The sequence below is a fragment of the Syngnathus scovelli genome, chromosome 15, assembly GCF_024217435.2.
Source record: "Syngnathus scovelli strain Florida chromosome 15, RoL_Ssco_1.2, whole genome shotgun sequence".
NCBI classification, from domain to species: Eukaryota; Metazoa; Chordata; class Actinopteri; order Syngnathiformes; family Syngnathidae; genus Syngnathus; species Syngnathus scovelli.
In genome coordinates this window covers 9,407,501-9,419,894 of record NC_090861.1, presented here as the reverse complement: position 1 = coordinate 9,419,894, position 12,394 = coordinate 9,407,501, and the positions used below count along the sequence as shown (strand labels likewise).

General features: G+C 48.2%; 2 protein-coding genes across 4 annotated transcripts in view; one reads left to right on the top strand and one right to left on the bottom strand.

Annotated features, from left to right (window-relative positions):
• Positions 1 to 349: 349 nt before the first annotated feature.
• Positions 350 to 12,021, top strand: rsf1b.1 (remodeling and spacing factor 1b, tandem duplicate 1). Of its 2 annotated transcripts, none has more exons than XM_049743118.2 (15): positions 350 to 562; positions 1,397 to 1,488; positions 1,583 to 1,675; positions 1,745 to 1,950; positions 2,011 to 2,108; positions 2,290 to 5,036; positions 9,082 to 9,324; positions 9,419 to 9,523; positions 9,596 to 9,675; positions 9,739 to 9,793; positions 9,865 to 10,042; positions 10,112 to 10,325; positions 10,401 to 10,606; positions 10,674 to 10,928; positions 10,998 to 11,145. In XM_049743118.2, the coding sequence occupies exons 1-14, from the start codon at positions 409 to 411 to the stop codon at positions 10,880 to 10,882; spliced, it is 4,680 nt and encodes a 1,559-aa protein (XP_049599075.1). In that variant the 5' UTR covers positions 350 to 408; the 3' UTR covers positions 10,883 to 10,928; positions 10,998 to 11,145. The 2 variants fall into 2 exon arrangements, with proteins under 2 accessions (XP_049599075.1, XP_049599074.1); XM_049743117.2 differs by having other exon boundaries at positions 352 to 562; positions 10,674 to 10,853; positions 10,998 to 12,021.
• LOC125982530 (aquaporin-11) overlaps positions 12,013 to 12,394 on the bottom strand; it is a 1,916-nt gene continuing 1,534 nt past the window's right edge. For both annotated transcript variants that reach the window (XM_049743290.2, XM_049743288.2), the window contains one exon: positions 12,013 to 12,394. This exon is cut by the window's right edge and continues 25 nt beyond it. In XM_049743290.2, coding sequence (XP_049599247.1) covers positions 12,319 to 12,394 — 76 coding nt within the window. In that variant the 3' untranslated portion in view covers positions 12,013 to 12,318.

Here is a 12,394-nt window from a genome sequence, read left to right as displayed (position 1 = left end):
GATATTTCATTTTGGCACACAAAACGTGACGTAATGGACATTATTTGTATGAGTCATACATGTTGAAAGGATATACATTTTTTAAAATGAATTAATCTTAATTATTTTAGTCAGTTTTAGTAATGTACTATGTTTATAGCTCCACCGTACAGTATACTTATCCAATCTATTACATAGTTTGGTAGTTTATTAAATAACGTGGACGTTTTCAGCGAGTCCATAAATCATGGTTATTATCATCCGCATCATACTCATGGTAATAACAGGGTTAATGTCAAGGTTGCTGTTTTCTTCGGTGTCCTACCTTCTCTTCCTGTGTTTTATTTTGTCGCCAGCAGCGGAGATGGCGTTGAACGCTCCGCAGACGGCTTGCTCGCTTGACACCTTGCTGTGGAGGGAAGGAAAAAGATGGCTGCTTCGGCGGCAACGGCGAGTTGCGCCCCTGCCCTGTGTCCCAATTACGCCGTCATTTGCTCCTTTCTGGAGCGTTACGGGGCGCAGCTGGACCTGCCGGAGCTCACCTTCCCGCAGCTGGAGCGATACCTGCGGGACACATCCTCAGGTTAAGGCTCGCAAAAAGAACCGCTGGGATGGGGTGGGGGTGGGGCTAGGGCAGGAGGAGAGACTTCATCGCTAGTACCGAGCTAGCTACGTTAGCAATGCTGTGTTATTGTGTTTCATTCACCTTTACTTCCCCTCGAATGCACATTCAACGAACACGGGCTCTTACATTTGGGAGGATATTGATGCTCATGTGCATGGGCGCGGTTGTTTTGTTGTTAATTTACCGAATTGGTCGCGTGTTTGTGGCACTTTCTATGCTCCCCCCAAACCCCCCCCCCCCCCCCCCCCCACACACACACACACACAAAAGCCTTTATTCACCGCCTCTAAACACAACACACAGCTAACTCGGCCGTTGAATCGCGTTTTCCGGGTTGCTGCGGCGATGCCGTTTGACGGAAAGCGTCGCGGGCGTACAAATTGTCTGCCGGGGTGTTTAATGCCAGCGAAGGAAGCAGAAAGGCGCAGTTAAATCACTGTTAAAAGACTAAACAAGTGTTGCTTAGCCGCTCCCCTCGATGAGTTCCGGTGCGTGCTAGCAAATTAAAGTTGGCTTAAAGTGCTTCCGCTGGAGGAGCGATGGAAGCTCGACTACATTCATGTTGAACACGCCAATGCATAGTAGGTGACTTAGTGTAGCGCCTATTTAATTTGTTGCAGTTAAACATTTACCAAATACCAATAAAATAAATAAAGTTCATTCATTCATTCATTCCATCCTCAATGGCTATTCATGCATTCATTTATTTTAACTTGACTGTATTCTCCCTCAGAATATGGTGCTTCGTCGCAATCTGTATTTTTAAAAACAAAAACATTTGTTGTCATCTAGTTTCTAAGTTGCTAGTTGATCTCCACGTCAAGTTGCTGAGAAAGATTGGGAAGTCTGTGTCGGCGGACAGATGGGAAAAATATCTGGTCAAGGTAAAAACAACAAATCCCAAACATATCTCAGTATCATATTGAAAAAAATATCTAATATCAATAGTATTGTCCTCCCTGGCTTGTTGCATTGCAGATATGCCAAGAGTTCAACACAGCGTGGGCGTGGGAGCTAGAAGAAAAAGGCTACAAGAGCATGACAATGGAGAGCAAGACAGCCATCCTCAAAGTAAACAAAGCATCACACCAATTTCACAAAAATCTTGAATTTCCAATGTGTATTATTTGGCCTGTGCAGTATCTGTGTGAGAGTCAGTTCGATGACAACCTGAAGTTCAAGAACGTCATCAATGAGGACGACCCGGACAAGATGCGTCTGCAGCCCATCGGCCGCGATAAAGATGGCCAGATGTACTGGTTCCAGCTGGACCGGGACAACAACGTCCGCCTCTATGTGGAGGAGCAGGACGACCTGGACGGCGCCTCATGGAAGTGCATTGTCAGGTACGAGGACAAGGAGGCGGCGGTATTCACTTGACGTTGACATTTGCTTCTTTCTCGCAGAGATCGCAACGACTTGGCGCAAGTGGTGGCTCTGCTAAAGACGCACATTGATCCCGAACTCCTGAAGAGAGACGCCAAAAGTGAAAAGGGGAAAGCAGGTCAACGCTTGCTTGCTTATTATTTTGAGAAAAATTCACATTGAATTTCTACAGCGTAGGCGGCAGATTCCAAAACGTTGACATTACAACTGCTCGGAAACAGACGCAAATTCATAAATTAATTGGATTTTTTTTAAAAAACACGTTTGAAAACAAACAAACCTGAGCTTTTTATTTTCAGCTGAAGTAAAGGAAGATGAAAGCTCATCAGATGAGGACATGAAAGATTCCACCACCAGAGTGGCCTTTGAGATGTCCCCAAAGACAGAGAGCGTCGGAAAATCGCATCACACCGATGAGCTCAAATCAGAGACATCTGATATCAAATCGTCAGTGAACGGCGTAGCAGAAGCTCTGCCGGAGCAGTCCCTGGATCATAGTTTAGTCAACAAAGTCCAGAGCATCAGAGAAGAGACGCTAGACAGGTCCGAAGCCGAGACGGAGACACAGGCCGCCCCCAACAACTTAGACGAGATCCAACAGATGCAGCAAGCCAAGATCCCGCTGAAGAAAAGAGGCATGAAGTTCGCGCCACTTTCTCAGCAGAAGGACCCCGTAAAAGACGAGCCCGCGTGCGAACAGACGCGTAGTGTCGGTGACCACATCAACGGTGAATCAGAGCTCGCGTTGGAGGCCCGCCTCCAGCCCTGCTTCGGTCCAAATGTATCGGCATCCACAAAGGTACAGAAGGAATCCTGCTCTCCGGACAAGGTCACACAGAAAGCAGCAGCCGCATCTCGCCCCGAGAGAGCTAATGACAAATTGTCTGACCACCGACGAGACGGCAATTTAACAAAGCCCAAACCAGCAGATGCCAACACGCAATTTTCTGTGGAGGACAACTTGGACCCATCCAAAAAGAAGGAGAAATCAAATGATGAGGTCGCAGCCAAAGGTCATCATTCAAATTACGCAGAACAAAACAAAGGAAAAGCGGACAGCCAAGAAACAAGGAGCGAGAATCAAGCGGATAGATCGCAGGCTGCTGAGGACCAATCGTCCAACGACGACTGCGCTGCGGGGAGCCAAGACTCAGAGAAGCTCGCGAGGCCCGAATTGCAAGAATCCTCTGAGTCGACGGTCATAAGGGCCTTCGCTGTAGACTTGCGCCAGGAGAAGGCCGCTAACAGGGGTGCAAAAGCCAATGGACCTTCGGGGGCTAATTCCCAAAGGCCAAGCCAGTCGGACGCCACCTGCCGGCTTGCAATGGACCGCTTGACATCTGAATGGGCAGAAGAAGCAGCCATCGCTGCCCAACCTGACTGGGAAGAGCCACAAAAGGAACGCAATACACTTGCGCCTAAAGCCCCCTGCGACTCAGTCGCCGTAGAACCTGAGCGGCCATCATCACAAAACAAAGACATAGACACAGAGAAAACACTCCCATGTCCAGAGGACAAAAGTGAAAATGCGACAGGAAAAGACTCCTCTGATCTATCCAAATCGACAAAAGTGGCTGGCAATCACAATACGGAACAGAACACTGCAGCCGCTCTGAACAAACGCGAGGAAGACCAGTTTGATAAAGAATCGGAAAATACCAACCGAGTTCTGCCAGACGTCCAACTTGAATGTCAAGAAAGCAAAAAGGAATCGACCCGTTCCAAAGTCGCCACCACGTCGGAGAACGACACTTCTGATGCATTGTTGAAAACGGGGCTTCAAAGCGGGACCCGAAAAGGCCACATGGAGCCTCTGCCCACGAGCGGTGATCCGCCGCTGAGTCGGGAGCCGACCCAAAGCAAATCCAAGAGTGAGTCTGAAAACTGTGAGCCTAAAAGTCTCAAGGCTTCCGCAAGAGCTCAACTTGCAGAGAAACTGGATGAAAAATGGCACCACGCAGAGATTGACCGTCAAAAGGATTCTAAAAGCCAGGAACTCTCCAAAAGGAAACAAGAGTTCAAAACACTCAACTCCATTGACACAACTGAAGAAAATGACGCCGGGGCAAGAGAAGACACCAGCAAGGTGTCTCAAAGCAACAATGAGAAAGAATCCAATAAGGAGGCCCAAGCAGAACAGCTCCCCAGAACAACAGAGAAAAGCGCACACGTTGGATCTAAAACAACCAAAGTCGGTGACGGAAAAGCCAGCCACAAACACACAATGAAAAGCCAGCCAGAGATCAGCGATGCCACCAAAAGCCACAAAGAGGTGAGCGCACCAGAGAGCAACACACTTCAACACCAAAGCGAGTCCCAAATGGGAAAACTTTGCAGAAGCGAACAGAACAAAGCCAAAGCCGACCACCATACTGAGGAGACACAAGAGAGCCACGGCAAAAGTCCAGCAAGAACACCGCAAGACCAAAACCATCATCATGACTCCAGGAAACAGAGTGGCCACCCAGCTTTGCCGGACACAGAGTGCCGAGAAAGCAAAAAGGCTCAACCTGTTCCCCAACACAACAAAATCATTCATCCCAAGTTGGCGCTGGAAGGATGTGACGGCGAGGTTCTCGCACAAAGTTGGCCAGCGGGGGACAAAAGCAAGGTGGCGAGCCAGCAAAGCCAGGCCCAGAAAGAGGTGGAGCCAACCAAGTCCCAGACTTTGCCAAAGTGTCAAAGTGAAAAGCTTTCTGCGGCGGCACAGGCGCAATCCGGGGCAGCTCACAGCAGAAGTGAGGGAGAAGAGTCCGACAAAGAGGCGGCCATTGGTGCCCGGACAAGAGTCTCAACGGCGGTGGCGGCGGCGGCCCACCGACGCTGGTTCAAACTCCAACAGGAGGAGCAGCGAGGTGACTCAGAGTCCGACTCCAACGCGGGTGGCGTGTCTTTGAGACGCTCGCCCCGGATAGCCAGACCCGCGCAAAAGGCGCTCCGAGACAAGAAGGTCGAGAAGCCTCGTGAGGAACAAGAAGAAGTGGAGGAGGTTGCGAGGAAGCCCAGAGACAACAAGGTGGACCAGGATGGTCATCCCAAGCCAAAGGTGAGTTTGCCTCCTCAGCTTCCTGTTTTCAATGCAAATGGGTGGCCAACGACCGTCTGGCTTGAAATCAAACCAGTCGATAGCAGCGTTGGACACCAGTGCTCATGGAACACGTGGTTCCATTTTGGGCTTTATGATGTTTTTTTTTTGTTTGATTTTTTTCATCTAAACCATTTTTAAAAAACAACTATGGTGCTGAAATTTCACTCAGGGTGTTAAAACTTGTCAATGTTCAAAGTGACACCAAGCTGCAATTTTTAAACCATTGCAGTTAGGAGATATGTCATTTAATACTAAAACGCATATAAGTGACACATTCACCAAATTGATTCCCGTTATAAATCACAATTTTTATGATGCATGACAGCAAAAACTGGAAATTTGTGTGTTCTGAGGTCTTACACTCCCTTAGCCACCAGGTGGCGCCAAAGACTTTCCCTTGCACAGCAATGCATAGCAATGGCTACACAGAACAATTTTATGCCATAAAAACGGACGTGATTGGGGGAAGGGTTGTGTGTGTGTGTGTGTGCGTGCGTGCGTGCGTGTGTGCGCTGAGCAATGGGAAAATTCTGATGATAAATGTGATTTTGGTTTACTAAAAGGTCTCCCAAAATTCCTGGTGTGTGTGTGCGTGCGTGCGTGCGTGTGCCTGCGTTTGTTTTAGTGTTTGTGTGCACATTGTTTGCATGGACCCATTACATTGCATCGCTGCTGGTGGAAGTTGATTTGCAAAATCAAGTTCCGTATTTTCCGGACTATAAGTCACTCTGGAGTACATGTCGCACCAGCCATAAAATGCATAATAAAGAAGAAAAAAACATGTATAAGTCACACTGGAGTACAAGTCGCATTTTTGGGGGAACTCTATTTGACAAAATCCAACACCAAGAACAGACATTAATAGGCAACAGGCTGAACGGTACGGTATGCTAACGTTACATAAACACATAAAAGAGGAACTGAGAACGAGCCTGACGTAACGTATTAAGAGTTATTTAAATAACTATAACATAAATAAGTTTATCAAACCATCTGTGTCACTCCAAATCATTAAATCCATCGAAATCTTTGTCCTCTGTGACACTTATACACAACTCCGCTGACACCGGAAGTAAATGCAGCGCTGACGTCAGACTCGTCGTCAGTTGCGGTTCCAATTATTCCACAGGCCCATACAACTATATATAAACTATATATCAAATAACTAACATAAATAACAAGTTTATCAAACCATCCGTGTCACTCCAAATCATTAAATGCATCGAAATCGTCGTCCTCTGTGTCACTTATAAACAACTCCGCTGACACCGAAAGTCAGTGGATGGTGGAAGTCAGTAAATGTCAGACTCACCGTCAGTTGCAGTTCCAATTATTCCACAGTTCTAGAACGCCCTCATGTGGTGTAAAATGAAAATAACATGTGAAGTGATAAACTATACTAGTAAGTAAGTAATGTGTTACTGATCAAGTAATGTGTTAATAATTTCACATTCAATCGTTCCTGATTATAAGTCGCACCACCGGCCAAACTATGAAAAAAACTGACTCATAGTTCGGAAAATACGGTATCTGATCAGCCTGTATGGTGTCACTTTCAGTCTTTATCTGCGTGTTCAGATGCCTCAAAACTTCAAAGAGCTCTGTGCAAGGAGGGCTGAGAATTCAAACGATGCACTTGCTTGAATATCAACCCTTGAACCTAGCAGCGATGTTTTCATGGATGAGCAGCTCGTTTCTTCAAACAATACAGGCTAAATGCAGACTCAAGATTTGGGCAATTTGCAATGCTGACAGTTCTTATGCAGTTCTGGGATAGGCTCCAGCACGCCCGCGACCCCCGTGGGGACTAAGCGGTTCAGAAAATGGATGGATGGATGAAAGTAAAAAAAATATTCAGAACTGACTCAGTGATCATACCTCAAAAGCACTGCCCAACATGGGACAAAATTTGCATTCATTTTTTTTTTCTCTAAAACTGCCATTGTCAGCAAAACAAGTATTTAAAATACATTTTGTTGCTATGACTTATTCAATACTATAACTATGTCATGAAATATTTAAATTAGATTTTTGTTTATATACATATTTAACTTTTAAAAGGGCTTTCAAAAAACTATGTTGCTATGACTTATTGACTTATTCAATACTCTAATCATGTCATTAAAAATTTTAATTCAATTTTTGTTTTAATATATGTGCAGCTTAATTATCTTTGATATAAGGATAAAATGCGGCTCGGTGGGGCACTGGGTAGCACGTCCACCTCACAGTTAGGAGGGTGCGGGTTCGATTCCACCTCCGGCCCTCCCTGTGTGGAGTTTGCATGTTCTCCCCGGGCCCGCGTGGGTTTTCTCCGGGCACTCCGGTTTCCTCCCACATCCCAAAAACATGCTTGGTAGGCCGATTGAGCACTCCAAATTGTCCCTAGGTGTGAGTGCGAGTGCGGATGGTTGTTTGTCTCTGTGTGCCCTGCGATTGGCTGGCAACCGGTTCAGGGTGCCCCCCGCCTACTGCCCGTTGATGGCTGGGATAGGCTCCAGCACGCCCGCGACCCCCGTGGGGACTAAGCGGTTCAGAAAATGGTTGGATGGACGGATAAGGATAAAATTCTAATATTGTCCATAGAGGGCATCAAAAATAAAAATATAATTGAAAAACTATCATTTTATCTATGGATCGGTCTGATGCCACTGAACATTTTGAGTGGTTGAAAGTAAAAAAATAATTAGAAATGACAAACTTATCACACTTCAAAAGCACTGCCCAACATGGGATAAATTTTGCGTTTCAGTATTACCGTATTTTCACGACCATAGGGCGCACATAAACGCCTATAATTTTCTCAAAAACGAAAGGTGCGCCTTTTAAGAAGGCGTGCCTTTTGTGTGGACCAAATTAAAAAATCTATAAAGTTGTTTTGTGTGGCTTCCATAATAATATACAGGCGTAGACGTAGATCGGGACAAAAAAAAAAAAAACAATCAGTCTCCAGGGGGGGTTGAAAGAGACATGCTTACGTACCTTCGCCGCCATTGTTTTGTGTGGCTTCCGCCATGTAGATCGGGACCAAAAAAACAATCACAGGACTAGACGTGTCACGTAAAGGAGTACGTACCTTTGCCGCCATTGTTTTGTGTGGCTTCCGCCACACAGACGTAATATATAGGCACCCGATAAACCAATCAGAGGACATTACGTTTTACGTCGATCAGGGCGGTAAACCAATCAGACGACTGAATGTAACACGTAGAGGAGTACGTACCTCCGCCGCCATTGGTAAATAAATACTATCATTTGAGCAAAGTACGTACCTCCGGCGCCATTGATAAATAAATACTACTGTTAGTGCAAATCTGTTAAGTTGTTTTGTGTGGCTTCCGCCACTCCGAGACGTAATAAACAGGCGTAATATGTAGACCCGATGAACCAATTATGTTTTACATAGATCGGGGCAGTAAACCAATCAGAGGACTTTACGTAAGACGTAGAGTACATACCTCCGCCGCCATTGATAAATAAATACAATCGTTTGTGCAAAGAAAACAGCATTAGGACCTTCTAAAATGGCATAGACAAAGAGACATGCTTACGAGGCACAATTCAAGCTCCCTGGAAAGCCGTGTTCAATGCCGAAAAGAGACACGTGACAACGACGAGACAATAACGAGGGAAATTGGCATGTCAGATGGCGAACTTGCCCAACTGTTTAATTTGGATACAGAAGATGAGGACTTGGACGGATTTGCGTATGAATATCGATCAAAAATAATGTGAGTATAGTAGAGTACATGGTTAAACAGTAGAATAAAGTACAACCGAACTCACTTTCTTGCTCGTGTGGCATTTTTTGTTTGTTTACCGTAATTCATGGCATGCATGCGCCCTATGATGCAGTGCGCCCTATGTATGTGTTAAATATAGTACTGGCACACATAACTGAGACTGCGCCTTTTAGTACAGCGCACCCTTCGGTCGTGAAAATACGGTACTTTTTTTATGTTCCACAAGGGTTAAAGTCGTTCTCCTGTGTTGCGTTGTCAAGGGACGAAAACGGCGAAAGGCCCGCTGGTCCAACATGCACGGCCACCACAAAAGGAAAGGCTCCAACGATGATGACGAGTCGGCCGAGGACAGCGAGGAAGAAGAGGACGACAGTGACGAGGACTACAAGGTGGAGCGAGGAGGCAAGAGGCGCCGAGGTGCTTCCGACTCGTCCTCGGACGACGACCTGCCGCCCAACGACGACCCCTGCAAACATTGTGGGCTCCCCAACCACCCGGAGCTGGTGAGCACATGTCGCTGGCTCGCTCGCTCGCTCTTTGGTAGAAAGCAGACAGGCGCAATGATGCAAGTTTTGCCATCCTGTTTTGCGCACGCAGATCTTACTGTGCGATTGGTGCGACAGTGGCTACCACACGGCCTGCCTGAGGCCACCCCTCATGCTCATCCCTGACGGAGAGTGGTTTTGCCCACCCTGCCAGCACGTACGTTTTTGGCAGCGCTTGCGCAAGCTTCGCTTGTCTTTGCCTCTAAAGCCAGACTGGCCGCCTCTGCAGAAAAAGTTGTGTGACAACCTGGAGGAACAGCTGCTGAAACTCGACGCCGCCTTGAAGAGGAAACAGCGGGCCGAGAGAAGGTAAAGTCACGCCACCGCACCTCGTTGCCGTCAAGCCTCACCTTTCCCCTTTTCCTTCTACAGGAAGGAGCGTCTCATTTATGTCGGAATCAGCGTGGAAAACATCATTGCGCCCTCAGTAAGGAAGCGCCGAGGCTGCCAAAGCCGCCATTGCGGCGTCCATGGCCTGATTTTGCTCTCTGCGCTAAGACCGAGTTGGAAGAGGAGAAGCAAGAGGTGATGGTGAAGGAGAAGGAGGCCAAGCGGAGGAGGAGCTGGGGGCGTCGCTCCACCAGGGCTAAGAAGAACATTAGCTACAGATTTGACGAGTTTGACGAGGCCATCGAAGGGGCCATCGAAGAGGACGTCAAGGAAGCCGAGGGAGGAGGTGAGCCAAATTGCGCCCAAAGCGTCGGGAAGGGCCAAATCCCAAAGGCATCAATGGCTCGCTCGGCAGGCGCTGGTCGCGGAAAAGACATGGCCAACATCACGGGGGGCAAGGACATGGGCGCCATCATACAGTCGGAGGAGAGCAAGGAGAACGGTCGGGCCCCTCGGCCCGAAGCCACCCGGCGCAAGAAGAAGCGGCGGCACCGCCGCCTCAACGACCTGGACAGCGAAAGCACCATGGACGACGACGAGAGCGAGGACGAGTTCTGCCTCAGTGAAAGGTAAAGCAGGACTAATGGGCGCCTGAGCCGCAAAAAAATACTGACTATGGGGCACACTTTTAAATGGGCCTCCAGCTCAGAGGAAGACTTTGCCGTGTCCGACAATGAGACGGCCGCCGAGAGCGACTCTGACGGCAGCGGCAAACAGCGCTCAGCCGAGTCCCGTGCCAAGGACTTGCCAGCGCGCCGACGTGGCTCCCGAAGGCGCCGCAGACCCAAAGGCTACTCGGATGACGAGGAAGTGGAGACGGACGAGGACGACGAAGAGGAGGAGGAAATGGGTATGAGCCATGCGCATGCGCCATCCGTCCGCGAGGCGCCTCGGTCGCTAACGACGAGTCTCCGCAGCGAGCCAAGGCTCCAGCGACTACAGCGACAGCGACCTGGACGTGAGCCGGCGACGCTCCAGGCGGAGTCACAAGGCGCACGTAAACTACCACGAGACGTCTGAGTCGGACGGCTCCCGGGCTGGAAGCCACCGGGAGAAAAACAAACCTGGACGACAGCCGGACAGCTCGGAAAGTGAAGGTACAGATAATGGCAAAAGTCAGGATTAATCAACCGCTTGTTTGTTTGTTTTTACTTAGCTGAGGGGACTGCCAGGTAAGAGGCAAGTAAAGTGGCTTCTAATATATCACATTGGTCCAAACGTTACCTTGTCTTGGTCGGCAGCGAGCTTCTCCGGAGATTCGGAGGACGTTTCCAATGAGCGGCCGACCCGACGGTGGCTCGACTCCTCTGAAGATGAGCTAAGGGAGTCTGAGAAGCAGCGTCCACGTTGCCTGGCCCTGAAACGCCGGAGAGGGTCCGAAGAGGAAGACTCGGAGCACGGCTCGGACGACTCCACGGAGGAGGACCGGCCTGTCCGGAAACGGGTCAACCGCATCGACTCAGACGACGACGAGGAGGCCGAGGATAAGGCAGAGGATAAGGCAGTGGATAAGGCAGAGGATAAGGCAGAGGATAAGGCAGAGGACAAGGCCGAGGGCAAGGCCGAGGGCAAGGCCGAGGACAAAGGCGAGGCGCTCGAGGACAAGATTCGGGAGGAGAAGAAGGTGTCAGAGAAGGCAACTGAGCTGTCGGAGCGCAACAATGGACAGGCCGCAAAGGAGGATGAAGACGAAGATGACCTGCTGGGCGTCACTGACCTCGTGGACTATGTCTGCAATAATGAACAGTTGTAAAGGAAACCAAATCGTCATGTACCATTTCCATTATTTTTATATTCCTCTTAATATTATCCTGCGTCAAAACAAAGAGGTCCAGCTCGCCCATTCCTCGCGCAGCTCCCGTTTTAATTTGGCGAGGTGCCAAAACACCACTCCCTCGTTTTTATACGTGGCGTCATGCATATATGTGAAGGTGTGAAAAATGATATGAAACGACTTTTTGTATATTGTATACAAAATCATTTGAACTACCATCTGTTGTATGGTTGTTTTTTTACGTTTTGAGAGTAAAACAATCTCAATGACGCCATCATTGCGTTTGTTTTTGGGATATAGTGGGTAGAGCGCATCATTTTCCATAACTAAGGAAAAGACTGAGTGGATTCTCTTGGCTATTACCGCAGACTGAACGTGAAAAGAAGCCCCCCCAACCCCATCCTTCAGGATCAAACCAAGCTGACCCTTGTTTGCAATTGCTGTTTCTTACAAGCATTTGTCATAATAAAATTGGAATAATGTGGATTTAATTGGGAGACTTTATTGCGCCTGCTATGGTCTGAATTTTCCGGTTTGTCTCAACATACTAAGCTAAAGCAATTAGCATTCAAACTGTGGCTTGTGGCAAAAATAATGTTTCTCCTCGCTCACATACACGTGTGAGATTTTTGCAAAGCGTTGAATCCAAAGTCGAAAGCCGAAGTCGAAGCCATGTCTGTTTGCGGTGCTACGGTGCAAAGGTGACATTGTGTAACAGCCTCACACGGTTCACGGCAACAGTGTTCGTCCAAGTCGTATTTGGGTGCAGCGCTCAAGCCAACATTGGCCTACTGCGATTTCCGCTCGTTGTCGGCGCCTCGGCCCACTGTGTGCGTCCCACAGATGAATGGGAGGATCTTCTCG